This window comes from Solanum verrucosum, unplaced genomic scaffold (genome assembly GCF_900185275.1).
Source record: "Solanum verrucosum unplaced genomic scaffold, falcon-dt-bn FXZP01000101.1, whole genome shotgun sequence".
Lineage (NCBI taxonomy): Eukaryota > Viridiplantae > Streptophyta > Magnoliopsida > Solanales > Solanaceae > Solanum > Solanum verrucosum.
The window spans coordinates 1,192,185-1,208,618 of record NW_026020111.1 but is presented as its reverse complement, the minus strand read 5'-3'; the positions used below and the strand labels follow the sequence as shown (position 1 = coordinate 1,208,618).

The 16,434-nt window shown below is 33.6% G+C and overlaps 2 protein-coding genes across 3 annotated transcripts; one reads left to right on the top strand and one right to left on the bottom strand.

The window, feature by feature from the left end:
- The first annotated feature begins 1,308 nt into the window (after positions 1-1,308).
- Positions 1,309-4,373, top strand: LOC125825526 (uncharacterized). 2 transcript variants are annotated; one of them, XM_049504852.1, is made up of 6 exons: positions 1,309-1,322; positions 1,571-1,589; positions 2,155-2,228; positions 2,347-2,444; positions 2,975-3,291; positions 3,839-4,373. In XM_049504852.1, exons 3-6 carry the CDS (start codon positions 2,220-2,222, stop codon positions 4,237-4,239), a joined length of 825 nt encoding a protein of 274 aa, XP_049360809.1. In that variant the 5' UTR covers positions 1,309-1,322; positions 1,571-1,589; positions 2,155-2,219; the 3' UTR covers positions 4,240-4,373. The 2 variants fall into 2 exon arrangements, with proteins under 2 accessions (XP_049360809.1, XP_049360808.1); XM_049504851.1 differs by lacking the exon at positions 1,309-1,322 and having other exon boundaries at positions 1,528-1,589.
- A 2,081-nt stretch (positions 4,374-6,454) lies between these two features.
- On the bottom strand, positions 6,455-13,612 carry LOC125825525 (thiamine-repressible mitochondrial transport protein THI74). The gene is made up of 3 exons (XM_049504850.1): positions 13,121-13,612; positions 12,587-13,007; positions 6,455-7,016 (listed from the first exon to the last, which is right to left on the bottom strand). Exons 1-3 carry the CDS (start codon positions 13,571-13,573, stop codon positions 6,733-6,735), a joined length of 1,158 nt encoding a protein of 385 aa, XP_049360807.1. The 5' UTR covers positions 13,574-13,612; the 3' UTR covers positions 6,455-6,732.
- Positions 13,613-16,434: the final 2,822 nt, after the last annotated feature.

Here is a 16,434-nt window from a genome sequence, read left to right as displayed (position 1 = left end):
ACTATATATATAGTTAAAAACATTATATTTATTTTGTTAATTTAAAGATAATGTTTTAATGACATACGTGTTCAAATTTAATTAAATTGTAATAATTAAACACATAAATCAATATAAAATCTATAAAGTAAAAAATGATACACGACCTTGTCTAATTTTAAAAATTACTAATAATACACCATATCAAATTTTAAAAAAGTATATATGCGAATTTAATATATCTTTAAATATGAACAAGTAAGTTGAACATTTCAATAACACTCGATAAAAATTAAGCATTATTTAAAATATATAACAATAGATACACTATATAGTTCTATTAAACACTCAATGAGAGAATCACAAATATTTCTTTAACATATATTTTTAAAACAAATTCTTATATAAAATTTAAAGAATATATAAATAATTATATGTCGGTTTGATTAAAAAAAATCGCTCATATCAAATCAAACTAAAGCTAAAAATATTTTGGTTAATTTGATTTTTATTTTTTTTAATTTTGTGCAATTTTTCAATTTGATTTATACATTGTATGGTCATTTGATAGGATGCATTAAAAAATAAGGGGTTTTTAGTACAGGCAATAAAAAATATTCAACTAAAATGATTGTAGGTAAATGTATTGATATTGCATAAATAGTGTATAATTGTGTATATTCATATAATTATGGTAAATATAATGGTTAATATATTGTGAGCAACTTTCACATATAGCAAACACAAAATTTATATTTGTATGTTATAGCAAAGTTTGCATAATTGCTCTCCATAGCAAACATATATATGTATATTTCGCTATACATATACAAAAGAAAGCAGATGTATAATCTGTTTTGGTATACATATACAAAAAGATCAATTGTATAAAGTGAGAGAGACGAGTGAGCGAGCGGGATCTGGGAGAGTGGCGAACGAGATCTGGGAGAGGGGAGAGAGAGGAACGAAAATATATGTATATATACAATTTTCTCTCGCTTTATACAAACACAAACGCATTTATACAATTTGCATTTTTTATATAAAGTGAGAGAGGCGAGTGAGAGAGCAAGATCTGAAAGAGGGAAGAGATGGGAACGAAAATATATATATATATATATATATATATATATATATATATACAATTTTCTCTCACTTTATACAAACACAAACGCACTTTATACACTTGCGTTTGTATAAAAAACGAGAGAGGGAAGGAGAGAACGAGAGCAGCGAGCGAGATTCAATAGGAAAGAGGTGAAATAGCAAGGTACAATTAAATCAAACTATATCTATAGAATTTAATTTAAATTAATAATTTGCTATTATATACAATTTTCCTTATTGTTAATACCAACTCTTTGTGACTAATGAATACGACGGTTGAATGGTTGGCCACATGAGACCGACATAAAGGAACGTGTCAAAATCCGTTTGGTTGGTAGTTTCTAGAAGGGTATGGAATATTGTGTGTTCGGGTCATTGTAGGCACTTTGACTAAGCAATATAAGAACTCCCAATTTTTCTGGAATTTGTATTCTTTATCCACGCTAACATAATTTTCCTTTTATCTCTCTCTGTACAATTCTTTCGATTTGCCTAATTCTCAGGTAATTTATCAAATTCTCTTGATTTGATCTATGTTGTCATATATATATATATAATTGGATGTATTTGATTTTTATCTGTAAAATAAAATAATGTCCTCTTAAACGAAGGAATTACCCGATTGGTAACAGATTAGGGCTCTCTCTTTCCAATTGTAAGCAGCTACTCTGTCACAATTGTTTATTGCAACACTGATTTGTTAATTTAGGTTAGGATTGTTGAAGAAGGTAAACTATTGAGGTTGACTTTTGTGTTTCTAATGATTGAGGAAGAAATATGCATCTCAGTATTTAGCATTACTGTGATGTTTCAATGATTTCTTGGTTGGCAAGTTAAGCTACTGTTTGGTTGATAAGGATAGTAATGCTTTGATTTGTTGGTTTCACATGTCTGTTTATCTAGCTTGATTTTTCTTGCTTTTCAAGTTAAAACCCCAATTAGTTGCTCTTTCCCTTTTTACATCTCCATGGTGTCTAACTTCCTAGACCCCACTTGTGGGATTTTATTGGGTATGTTGTTGTTGTCGTTGTATTGTCTCTAATGTTTAACTTGGTTTTAATGTTTTAGGTCATCTTTCCAGCTCCACTTGGTTGTGTAGTGCATTTCTTTCCAAGAAAGCTTTTTTATTGGAGATGGCTGAGGTATTGTAACCTTCTCTCTTATGCTGGTTATGTCCATCTTTATCAATATCCCATTGGATATACTTTACTTGTGTTGGGAGGCTCATGTATTTATCATTATAATCTTTGATTGTGGCAGGACGGTCACAAGGTTATCTTGAATGTCTATGACCTGAGCCAAGGTTTAGCTCGACAATTGTCTACTACTTTTTTGGGAAAAGCTATTGAAGGAATATGGTAAGTTGCATTGTTATTTGAAGGGCATTCTTTTCTTTTGAGTGGTGGTCTGATAAGTAATATTAAGTACGATTGGCTCAATTGGGTCTCTGCCTGCCACTTAACTCAGGCCCTGTTAGACTCTTTAAGAGCATATCTTAAACATGTTAGCTAGGTTACATTTCCGTGTTTTCTTCTGGATTTCAATATCCACTAATCTTTAAAAGTGACATTTCTGTATGAGTTGAAGTTTCCTGCGTTGGTGCATCAGAGCAAAGCGGAACTCTCTTGTGTAGATTGCATATTTGAATGTAGTAGGAGTATTGATTTGGCTGATGTTCTAATCATCTTCCATATTCAAATCTTATATTTAAGTAGATGGTGTCTTAAATATTGGTTTTGAAAAATGTTTTTCTCTCCTGTTTCATGGAGCTCTTATCTCTCCTGTAATTTGTACCTGGTGTAGCTCGTTCCTGTCCATCATAACAGTAAAATGAGTTGCTTTCCTGCTCTCCCTATTCAAGTCAGATTGTTGTGTATCCTTTCTGTAGGCACACAGGAGTAGTGGTTTATGGTCATGAATATTATTTTGGAGGTGGTATACAACATGCTCCAGCTGGGACGACACCATATGGAACTCCTATTCAAGTTGTAGACCTGGGTGTCACCCACATACCTAAGGATGTCTTTGAAATGTATTTACAAGAGATAAGCCCTCGATATACTGCAGAGACATACAGTTTGCTTACCCACAACTGCAACAATTTCAGCAATGAGATTGCTCAATTTTTGGTTGGTGCAACCATTCCAGATTATATTTTGAATCTTCCTAATGAGGTTACGAACAGCCCGATGGGTGCCCTTATAAGTAAGTCTTTCTTTGCACTTCCTGTGTTGAACCCTCCATAAAACATTTATGATTGACATAAATACCTGATTCTGTTTGTCTTTTTAACATCATTTGATAATTGGTGTTCTGTGCTGGTTCCTTCTTGTCCTTTTTGTCTTTGTTACATCTAGAATTTTCAGGATTATGATGCCGCTTCTTCTGAGTAAATTGCTTTGTTTTATCAGTTCTGTGGTGAAGTGTAGGATATGCGGACTAATCACATGATGCTTTCTCAAACAAGTTAATATGTTTTGGCGGCTTACATAATTTGAGATAGGGCTCTTAGATATTCAAAATAGTGCTACTTGAAAGCACATTTGAGCTATATCTATGGTGCTTCGGCCTCACTTTTCTGATTGTAACTTCTCCCAGCGTTAGCTTTATATTTTATATATGTGAAGTTACTCATTACTTATTAAAAAAGAAATGTACAGTACTCCTCATTTGGATTGAAAGTAATCTTTGGAGAAAATTTAGTGAAAGATGTCCAGTACTTGAACTTACTCCTGTTATTATCTTGATGCAGTGCCTATGATACAACAACTGGAATCAACGTTGAGGGCTAATGCGGTACCACAAGCACCCCAGTTCAGACCAGCTACTGTTGCTCCTGCTTCCCAGCCGACACTTTCTGTTGGGAAGTCCTCTAGTAGTGGTGTTTATCAATCTAAAAAGCCCGAGAGCCAAGATGGAGAGAAGAAGAATGTGCCCCCTGCGGTCAAACCTGTGGGAAAGCAGGAGAAGACGCCTGCTAATGGTGTTGTGAAAGATCCTCTTGGGGATGCTCGGAGCAAGGTACAAGAGGAAATCACCCGTGAATTTGCTGCAATCATGGCTACTGGGACATTGCGTGCAAGTGAGGCTGCTGCTTTAGCAACTAAAAAAGTTATGCAAAGATATGGAGATACATTTGCTGCTATGAACTAATGACAACGAAGTTGTCTTTATAAATTCATCTGTGTTGGAAATTTAATATCCAACTGATTTGATGTAAGGTAGACCTATTTGGATGCTTAGTAGGAGATGAGCAAACATTCTTCCTTGAAAGAGATACGCATATTGTACTCTTTCTGGAATTCATACATTGAATAAGAACTACTTTTTACAACTACGACTTGAGTTTATGAATCCTTTTCCTTGAAAGAGATACGCATACTCTACTCTTTCTCGAAATTGAAAATTGAAGCTTATCGTGGATAAACACTTGTTTGGTGTTGTTTTGCTTCGGTTTGGGGGTTAAGTTGGCGTTTCCACCTCAATGTAAACCTCCTTTCGTGTCTTAACTTGCCTTTCCAGTTTTCAATGATATTGTTGTAATGTTTACAAAAAGATATCTGAACCGAGGTGTAATGTTGCCAAAGTATTAAGTATATGATGATGACATGACAAGACAAATTAGACAGTTGATGGAAACAAAGATGATTTTATATTGAGGAAATGAAATGAGAGTAAACTTACTAGACAGATTGAAAAGTTTGACCATGAAACAAAATATGTCATATGATTGTCTTTTCATTCTTCTTTACAAAGAAACTAATTTCACAGGTTGTCCTTTGTAGATATTGGTTTCTTGATATATCATGTACAAACTATGTTGAAAAAGGAGTTACACTTGCAAATAATATTGCCCAACCAAGATTTAAAATCATATGGCGCCACCACAAACCGAGAGTGAGCAGAAATAGGTAAACGCAGTAGAAGTTGAGCTGTGCCATAGATTGCTCTTAAGTAGTAGAAGTTGGACATGTTCAGTTTGTTGGTATTAATTAGTTTGTACGATACTACTGAGTATATCTAGGTCTCATTTCCTGAAGCACGGCCACTGCAAGCTACTTTGAAACTAAAGCATTTTTGTTACTATCCCTTGTTATAGATCTGGGACGTTGCAAGACAAAATCATAGTTAATGCTGCGTGAATTAGGAGTTTGGAAAGAGGTTTTATTTTTTCTACCTATACCTATGGTGCTGGTTCTGCAATCTCTCTACTCAAAAAAAACTATTCCAGTCATCTGACAGCTAATTTTTACAACCTTTAGTTGCTGAGTTCACTAGTATTTTCTAAACCTTTTCCTTAATCTCTAAACTAACTTGCGTTTTATTTCTGGTAGAAATTGATCTAATTTTTTACTAGGACAGATATTTTTAACCATATATATCATGACTTCACTACTTTAGTCTACAGGAGTCACGTTTCTATTATATAATATAATAATATAGGCCAGATAAACTTTGCTACTTCAGTCTACTGGAGTCACATTTCTATCACTATATATATATAGCTAGCAACTACATCCAACTTTTGAATGATATGAAGCCTATTAAAGGGTATGGTTAGTATCAAACTGTCTACACATGAATTATTAAATCAAATCGATTACAAAACTATCCTTGCATTAATCGATGCATACATACATACATACTATCCTGACTTATAAGAAGAGACGTATATTTGTGTTTTTCTTTCTCTATATATGAATTACAGGAAAGACTTGGGCTAATGCCTCAGAAACATTTTAAAGAGACGAGAATTACAGCTTGTTAATCTCCAGATTTGTGGACTATAATGTATTGATTAAGTACATTGTGCTATAGCCTCATTTGCTTCAGTACTCTGTGTGACTTTGGATAAATCATCAACATCACAGGTTTGTAGACCGATAACCATGTTGTCACATAGCAAAGGATGCTCAGTGAAAGAACCTACTTGAGGTGAACAATTCAAACTTTCTAGCCATTTGAACGACATACTTTGTTCCCTTCTTCCAAGATGTACTCTCCAGTGTAGTGTATACACTAAACATCCTTTCATCTTGCAAGGCTAATAAACTGAATACTACTTTTATGACCTTTCATAATATGTTGAATTGTTATTCAATCATGGTACATTTCTCCCTTTTACTTTCCATTTTTTTTATAATTTCTTATGGATAACTTTAAAATGATATAAATTTTACTTGTTATGTTACTATAAAAACAGTATTTTTGGTAATCTTTTTCTACAAAAACCGAAATCCAAACTGAATTATAAATTTTTAAAAATCACAACCCAAAATTCATTTCGATTTTTTACCAAATTCTTAATGCCCCTTGCACTCAAGTTTGTGAGTTGGATGGAGAGGCAGGTTATTAGTCACTCAAAAAATGGAAAGCAAAAGGATTCGTTTAGGTATATATTCCAGTTTTAAACAAACAAGAGTATTTTAAAGCTTTCAGCTGCAAAAATAATATATAAGATGTAATACAAGTCAATCGATGTCAAGTGTTATACACATTTTAAGTATACAAATTGTTCTCTGCACACGCCTATACCGACCTAAAATTTAGGTGTCACAACATGCTCAGGGAAGAATACATCGAGTAAGTTTAACAAAAGATACACCTGAACTAGTGTGGCGCCGTGGAGCAAAAGAGCTCTCTAATCTACCTGGGATCCTGTTCTGTGGATTGAATTTTCCCATTTTCTAGTTCAATGCTTGCTTCTTCTGGTACTGAACATGAATCTGAAGGGATGTTAATGCCTGCAAAACCAACCATGACAGCTGCAGCTCCAATGTAATCCATGATGGGGGGTGCATTTCCTGTCAGTGAATCCACGATTGCAGCTAGCGGAACCTGAATGGTCAGTCCTGCTGTTGCTACTGTTGTGGAGGTCAAGAGAATAGCCTTGGCCCACAGTAAATCGCTCAGCACATTATCAAACATACCTAAACATGGTTATTTAAAGTTAGCTACATGTACTATACGGCCCCATACTAGATAAAGTAGGCAAAAAACAAAAGTTGGCCATGCCAAAGCCCATCCGAAGAAAAGGAAAAATAGAGAGGAGCAAAGAAATGTAAAGATTAACTTTCACAATTAAAGTATTTAAGGTACAGGATTCCTGTGCACCGGATGATTGATGAACATCTAATTATGATATCTCATAATACTAGCTGATAAAGGATCTCTTTTACAGTTGACGTTCAGTGATCTAAGGGCATGTCACTTAATTTGCTCCTACAGGAAGGACTCATCATTACATCACTTGAGGCTTAAAATCTATGCTTCCAAGTTGTCGCTTCTCCTAATCTCAATTATCAGATGCAGATAAAATACAAAAAAGAAATCACATTAGATCATTAAGTAGAGTATACTTAAAAGTTGTTATACAGTTTAAAAAGAAAAAAAGGCATCCATTTATATTTTTGCCACTGTTTTTTCCTTCCAGCAGCTTAGACTGGGGTGTAAAGCGTCAGAGGTTCTTTCTAACTGACTTGTATGGAATAACCTACTTCAACCTAGAACCTCAAACATTTTCTCAACTCAGCAATGTAGAGTAAAAAAGAGGGATCCATTTTTGCTTTTGTTTTTGTTATACCATCCAGCAGCTTAGTTAGGGACATATAACATCAAGATTCTTTCCACCTGCAAAAGCCTAAACACTTCTTTACAAAAATGCCTATCCATGGTGTTTGAATCTGGAATAAGTTTTAAATAGATGGCCTTTGAATAAATAACAAACACAAAGAAGAAAATATGGTATGGGTTCGAGCAAATAAGAAAGAAGAAGAAAATCTGGTAACAGTTTAAACAAATGGCATTTGAATCTGGTATAATTTTGAAAACAATGGCTATTTATGGTGTTTGAATAAGAAAGAAGAATCAGACACAGCATTATAGGTTTTGCACGAAAGAAGACGAAGAAGAACTCGCAGGAATGGCCAAGTTTAAGATGTCGATGAAAAACTAGGTGTACAAATGAAATAATAAAGTCAAGTTCAAGGGGTCCTCGATGTGTACCTGGCCTATACTTTTCTCCTTTTTATTAAACAGAAACAAAATCTTCTTTCATAAGTTAAAATCATTTTCTTTCAATCTCACGCCAAGACAGTATCATCTAATCACGCAGATTTTACATTGGACTCTCAAAAAAACTCTATCCACCTATCTATACAAGAAGGAATATTTTATTTACACAAAAATATTGTAAAAAGATATTGGTTTTGACTTCACAGATTGGCTTCTCTAGTGTCTCGAAATATCTAATATAGTTCTCTCACCAAATCGTCCAAGACAGGCATAACAGACTGACAGACGCCACCTTTCTCTCTTCTTTGCTTTCATGCTTTATCTTAACATCAACATCAGTTGAGCGTATGGTTTGTAGTCTTTTTGTATGATCTTAAACTATCTTCACCTCTCAAGTTAGCTGTTGGGGTTAAGCTAGGCCCAAAGTCTATTTTTCTCTACGTTGTATCAAATCAGACATCCTAATGTTTTATTACCCAATGCGGAGTGCCTGAGCCCCTATTGTATGTTATCAGCATTCCAGATATCCGAATATGGGCATACATAGGGTGTTTAAGTCCTACATTAGTTAAGGATATGTGTAGTCTCTTTATATGGTCTTGAACAATCCTTACCTCTTAAGCATCTTTTCTATTTCTCTTCACACTTCCCACCTCCTAGCTTGCTACAACATCCATCACCGTTCTAAGTTATGTCTAAGCTATACTAAACTTAGACCCATATAGCTAAAGTAAAGATGCAATGTTGCAAGAGATGGTCCATATCTTTTTCATGCCTTCTGCACAAACCAATAACAAGATACCACGATGTGTCTCCTTTTCCTCAGTTAACTATCTTTGTAGTTCCTCAAGAACTTCCCTCAAGTCACAGACCAAGTACTTGGGTATAGCATTTCCATTTTACAAACATAGATACAGTGTTATCAAAGGCGAAAAGCACAAAAAAGCTTTAAGGTCCATGGGGGCTTTAAGCGCAAATAAAGCGTAGGCTTTAATGAAAAAAGGCGCAAAGGGAGAAAAGAATACAAATATATATGTTTAGTCCAAGACTAATAATTATAAACATGAATGACAAATATATGACCAAAGAAATTGAAAAAAATTATGGTTAAGTGAAATATCAATTATTTAGTTTCACTTCTTCATAAAAGGCTCATTAGCAAGGAAAAGCTTGCCTTAGAACCTTGATGACGACACTGAAGCGCACATAAAGTGAGGCGAAGCGCTCAACACGTTTTGAGCCTCGCTTCAGGGCTTAAGCACGCTCAAAGCGCGCCTTTGATAACACTGCATAGATATAACCAACTCATGAGTATTATGTACCTCTCCAACTAGGATTAACTTGGGTTTCTGCAGATTTACTTGAAATTAAGGGTTTCAAATGGGCAGATTCTGCTGAATTTGGACAGGTTATGTTTACATATCAAACAAAGAGAAAATCTATTAAATATTTTAACAAGTTGCTTTATGGGTCAATTTGTGCTATTTGTTTATCCCAGATTAGCCCAATCTTTAGATGGGATCACTTGGGTTGCCCCTAAATTGACCCACCATAAAAATATGCCAGTCCAACCCACCCAACCTTGGGTCAGTTTCGGAGTTCATATTTTCATGAGCTAACTTTGTTATTCCTTCTTGAAACTCGGATTGCACCACATCACACCAGTGTCCTGAATAAGTAAACTTTCTCATATGTCGTTCACTAAACACAAGGTATTATCAACCTTCTGACAGTTTCCAGAAACAAAAACTACTTCTCTATGTCTCAATTTATGTGAATGAGTTTTGATTGGGCACGATGTATTTTTTTTTAAAAAAAGGCTTTTGTAACTTGTGATTTTAGACGTGCCATGACATTTATATCCTAAACATGTCATGATATTTATGCCGATATGAAAGCATGTCATTTAGAGTAAAATGAGAAATTTAAAGTTAAATTATTTCCACATATGTAAATGTGTCAATTCCTTTTCGAACAAACTAGAAGAAAAGAGTATCACCTAAAATGGAGAGCATATACTTCTACTTTTGTCATTCAAAATAGATGTCTAAACGTTCCCTTCTACATCTACAAATATAAATAGACATCTGAAACCACTCTTTTCAAACTAAAATGAAGAGTCTAAAGATTGATAGAGAAGTTTGGAGCCACCATAATTTGAATAGAGAGGAGCAATTGTGCTAGGGTTTCTTAGCAAGATGCGGTAGGAGTAACTAAGCTAAGGTTTCTTAGCTAGTTGCAGACAGGAGTAACTAAGGTAAGGTTTCTTCGCTAGTTTCTGGTAGGCTGGGCTTTTAAAATGCGTGTGAACAAACTTATTAAGAGAAATGTGTTGTACCTTGATGGGTCAAAACAAGCTCGGATGACAAATAAAGTTCACTTTATGAACAAGATTTAGAAGAACAAAATAAGTTGTGCAAGTTTTAGACCAATTAACACAACAGCAAAGATGGAGTTTATTTATTCAGTATAACTTAACTAAAAAGAATTGGACTTCAATAACTTTTATGCCCTTCTATATAACTAGTCATTAAATATTTTAACTTACACATTTATTATCTGAATACAAATACTTGTACTCCTAGATGTATTATTGTCATTTGTTGAATCCTAAAGTTTATGAAATGGTGAATTCTACCTCTAGATCTGTACCTGTGTGGACATCCACACCGGTGATCATACAACATTTGCTAGTCACCATAAAGAGGTTTCTCAATTTGCCTCCCAAAAGTCAAATATTTAGTAGATAACGAAGTCACCTAGCATCCATGTATCCTTGCCTAAGTCTTGACACAGTTTGAGTTTATCTAGTGGAACCAACATAGATTTTCCAATACTACTCCAAACCACACTAAAATTCTAAATAGATATCAAACCTCTATTACGTGGACCAGAAAAAAAGTGGCATTCACAAACAAGAGAGTGAGACAGATAGATAATCTACCCTGTAGCCATTAACCTTAAAGCCATTAAAGAAACTTCAATCTTCGCATGTTCTAGAAGTTCACTTGATGTACTAGGAAGAAGTTTACTTAATGCTTTCATAACAATAAAAATTAGCAAGGGTTGCTACCATGTTATTCCGTACTATTGCCAAATTAACAAAGGAAAGTCTGCTAATAATGACAGAATATAACTATTGATATAAATGCTGGATTCATTGCCTCCAACAATCTCAAGATATTGCCAGGAGTTCCAATTCACATATTAACCCCTTTTCTCGTATCCAATTGAAACAACATTCTCCACTCCTTCAATCTCCAATCTATTATTCCATTAGCAAAAAGAGTTGCATCTTGGATTTGTCTACTCCCATCAAAAGCATTCCATGGGACATAGATGAGCTTGTCTAAGACGCATCTCAGCACCTTGGATTTGTCTATTCCCCTCAAAAGCATTCGAGGATAATGTGTTCACAATGTTCTTATACACTGCCATCAAGTTGATCAGCCAAAAATCCTAAATGTACAAAGCATCACTTTTCTTAGGAATCAGGACTATAAAAGAGAAATCAGCACCTTCTCAAACGACAACTTTGGTAGAAGTGATTCATATGTTCCACACCTCCTCCTTTAGCACCTCCTAAATAGTGAAAGAATGCAAAAGGAAAATCATGCAGGTGTACCACTGTCTCCCAAAAAAAATTCATAAAGCCTAATGATCTCTTCTTCTGATGGTTATTCCATTCCTCTTTCTCCTCCTCAGCCAATTGTCTAGAATGTGATTCAATACACATAAGCAGCTCCCATTCACCCTTTTCACGTACAACATATAATTAAATGCTCAATGAAATTATTTCTTTGGTATGAACTAGTGATACGAGAAGAAGTTAGAGTTATTACAACCTTTCTTCAAACCAATTTAAGTGTGACTTTTATCTCCAAATAAATTGGGGGTCCACTAATGCTTTCCCCAATCTCCTTTGATTGTTTCCTTTTGGATTTCCTCATCATCATTTACGCCATCTTCTTCCTCCTCCTCTCTTAATACTTTTAAGTTTGTTAAATAGGTTTGTCATAATTGTTTCCACACATCCAAGCACCTTCTAGTTCCATTTCCTCAAGTCGTTCTTAAACATCTTTAGAAAAATTAGATAGGTTAAAGTCAAGTTATCCTATGACCGTTTAGTTTTCCCACCATTTTCTAATTGTTTCCTTGAAATTATATGTTGTAGACACAATTAAAATACATCTGCCAAGAGCTAGCAATCATATTGTGTTTCATAGGACAGGAACCAAATGCAAGCATTTGCTTCAAAGGGCATATCCATGAGCTTCAAATTAAAAAAAATTATACCACATAGCAAGCAATTTGGTTCAAGAAAGCACTGAAGAAACAGCAATTAGAAGAGCACATAGAAGAAAAAAGGAGTGAACAATCATAAGCCATGGTTCCCATTTTCACTCATTTATGCAAACAGAGACACAACAAATCGATAAATACTTAAATAAGAAAGGGAAGAAGCCGAATATAGACTGGTACATACCTTTACCAACTATCAAGCCAAGTTGCTTCCAAGTGAGCGTGTTAAATGGCTCAAGGTTAGCAAAGTTGAGTACAAGAGGTATGGGTAAGAATATGAGCATGTTGAATAAACCCAAATATCCAAGAAACTGTGCCATACTGGCATGACCACTTTTCCCATCATCATCAGGTAACTTTTTACGAATGAGGGTTATATAAACAGCATACATAGCAGCTGAGACAAGAGAAAGAATGTCACCAAGAACGGGATTCGAAGCCACTTTGCTAGATCCTGATTTTGAGTCACCCAAGCTCACAATAATTGTTCCTCCCATACAAAGTAGAACACTGAACAGCTTCACCCAAGTAAAAACTTCTCCCAAGAATACAAGAGACACCAAAAAAGTAAACAAGCTGGAGGAACTGCTTAAGATGGTATTCGACTGTAAAAAAACCAAAACCATAACCACATTACACATACAACACAGAGGTTTGATATGAACAAACATTCCAGTCCACCCACTAAATGTGATAAGAATTGGATAGTTATGCTTACCGTAACAGTTGTATATTTGAGTGATAGATTAAATGTAAGCTGAGCTAGAAACCAAAAAGGGCATATCAACAAGCTAACTTTTGCTACTCTAGAGCGTGTCCAACGCCCTTTTGCATCCAGACCCATATCAACATTTTGATCAATAATTTGTTCACACCCATCAGCAACAACCAATTTGCTTGTTTCAGCATCGTCATCAAGAAGAATATTCTCCTCTGATTCTTTTTTATTTCGCCAAAACAACAAGGTCCCATATTTATCTTGTAGAAAACGAACAATTTCAATAAGGGGAATATATACTACAAATAAAGAATTGCAGAGATATGTAACAAGAAAAGGTGAAACACCGGCATCGACAACGGATTGAACAACAAAACTAGCAGCAATCCATATAGATGCAACAGTAATTATATAAACCAAACCCAAAACCCATCTCCAAGATTGATCTTTCATTCCTTTTAAACGATGTCTACTTGCTCATTGATCAACAAATCTATGCTCCAATAATAATATTAGTATTTGTATTGTTTGGTCAAAGAAAATCCAAAAAAGCCGTGGAATTTGCAGATTACAGATATTGCAAGTTTAAAGTCTCCTTCTGGGAGAGGTGCACGGGAAATTTAGAGCATGTGCTTCATATGCTTGGCTTGCTCCATTGAAAGGCTTATTATAGGTTGGGCCCTAATCTCCTCCCATACGCTATTGGATCCACAATACATTTTAGGGAAAAGTACAAAAAAGGGAAAGAATATTTATATAAAATACTTAATATTTATCTTAAGGGTGTGTCTATTGAAAAAATTATAGAAATCCCACTTTTTAGTTTATTTATTATCATTATTTCCTATAAGTTTTACAAATCTCCAAAATTTCTCATTTTCGCGTATCAGATTAATGTATCAACACTTATATTATTGTATCTCGCACATTAGATTAGTGTATCATGTATAAAATGTACTTAACTATTAATGTATCTCGCGCATCAGATATCAACGTTTATATTATTGTATCCGTTTGAGGGATTTCTGTAATTATAAACTTTTAAGGGATATATTGTAATTTTGCCTTAAAAGTATGTGATTTCTGTAATTTGCCCAATGTTTTTCAATTTTCTCATGTTTGATTGAGTTAAATATTTTGAAAAATATTTTCTAAATCAACTCATTTTCTACAAATTTAAGGAAAATGACTTTCTTTCAAAAAGTAAGGAAAACATTTTTCAAAACACTCATCCAACTTCAAATTACAATATTTTTTTGTTTGAAAAATAAATTTAAAGCTTATTTTTTTAAAAATATTTTCAACTTCAATTTTTAATTTTTTTAAGCCACCCTCACCCCCTACCCCCCCCCCCCTCCAAAAAAATAATAATTTATAGTTTGTTTTTAAAAAATATTTCCAATTTTCAATTTTTATTTTCACTCCACCCATCAGCACCCCACCCCCTCAAAAAAAAAAGAATTTTAAGTTTGTTTTTTAAAAATATTTTCAACTTCAATTTTTTATTTTTTTTACCCCCCCCCCCCCCCCCAAAAAAAATAATTAAAGTTTGTTTTTAAAAAATGTTTCCAATTTCAAGTTTTTAATTTTCAGCCCACCCCACCCCCTCCCTCCCCCCCCCCCCGGCCCAAAAAAAATAATTTAAAGTTTGTTTTTAAAAAATATTTCCAATTACAATTTTTTATTTTTTCACCCACCCACCTCCTCCAAAAAAAAAATTAAGTTTGTTTGTAACAAATATTTTCAATTTCAATTTTTTATCTTTTTACCATATCTCATCCCTACCCTCCCCCTGCGCCATCCCCGCCCCCACCCCCACCCCTCTCCCCCCAAAAAATTAAGTTTATTTTAAAAATATATTTTTAATTTCAATTTCTATTTCAAAATTTATTTTCTACTCTCTAGTAAAAATAAAAATATTTTCTCAAAATATTTTTAATTCATAAATCAAACATTAAAAAATCATTTTCAAAAAATATTTTCCACTCACCAACCAGACATGAGAAAATAAGTCAAAAATATACTTGTTTTCCAAGAAAACATTTTCCATGAAAAACATTTTCCTTCATACCAAACACACCCTAAATGTCTCATTACTTTCGTACCCCATTTTTTTTAATTTTAAAATGACATATAATTGGCATGTTGATGTCATGCTAGTATCAACGTCCATCCTTTTTTTTTCCTCTCTGATACCATCACAATATATTATAGTATATAAATATAGTTTGATGGTATCAAAGAGTAACTGAGCATTGGTCTTCCTTCCTCCTCCTTCATACCACTAAAGTATAATATACTATGATGATATCAATGAGTAATTCAACAGTATTTTCATTGAGTTTTGCTTCAGTCTTTTGATGAGATTACTCAATCATCCATGATACCATTATGATATTTTTACATACTGTCGTGGTATCATTGATGTATGTTTCAATTCTTCAATATTTTACTTAAAAACAGTTTTAAAAGAGTCATAATTTTGATACCGTTTTTTTAAAAAATTCAAAAAAGAGAAAAAAATTATAAAAATATATATTTTCTACTAATTCAGAGTTTAATAAATAAGATTGTGACTTTATTTCATAAAAAAAAGTTCATAGATGTATCAATATACCAATGAAGTATCACATAGGATTAAGCTCGATCATATATGATACTGATATGGTATCAATATACCAACAAAGTGTCGCAAAATAATTATTTTATAGTAGTGATGTTGAAGTCATGCTGACGTCATGCGCAAAATAAGGAGAAAGTGGGATAAAGGTCGTGGGTCCATTAAGGGTCGACCCATTAAGGGTAAACAGTTTGAATTTGGGTAAATAATTTCATAATTGGGTCTATTTGTGTGATTTTCCCTAAAAAAAAAAAAATAGGCCAAAATTGAATGTAATTACTCGAAAATAGAAATTGTCTCATCCCAAAGTAATTTAAGAAAATATCATTTTGCTCCAAAGTATATTCTCGAGATACATTCTGACAGGAATAATTTTTAATTTTTTCTCTATAACATAACACTAATTGCAATGTCATATTTTAAAACCTTTTATTGCATTAATTGCAATGTCATATTTTGAGACATTTTGTTTCTCTGACACAACGTTAAATAACCCTTTCATTTTTTTATGTTCTCTATCTTTGTACTTTCCTTTTCTTTATATATATGTATATCAGCCTTATAATTATTTTTTGACTAATAAAAATATTTTAAAAATCAAATAATCATACAACAACAAGAAGTAATTAAAAAGAATAATAAATTCACTAGCTTATTTATTAGAGAAGTAGTCAAATGTCACTCCAACCTATAA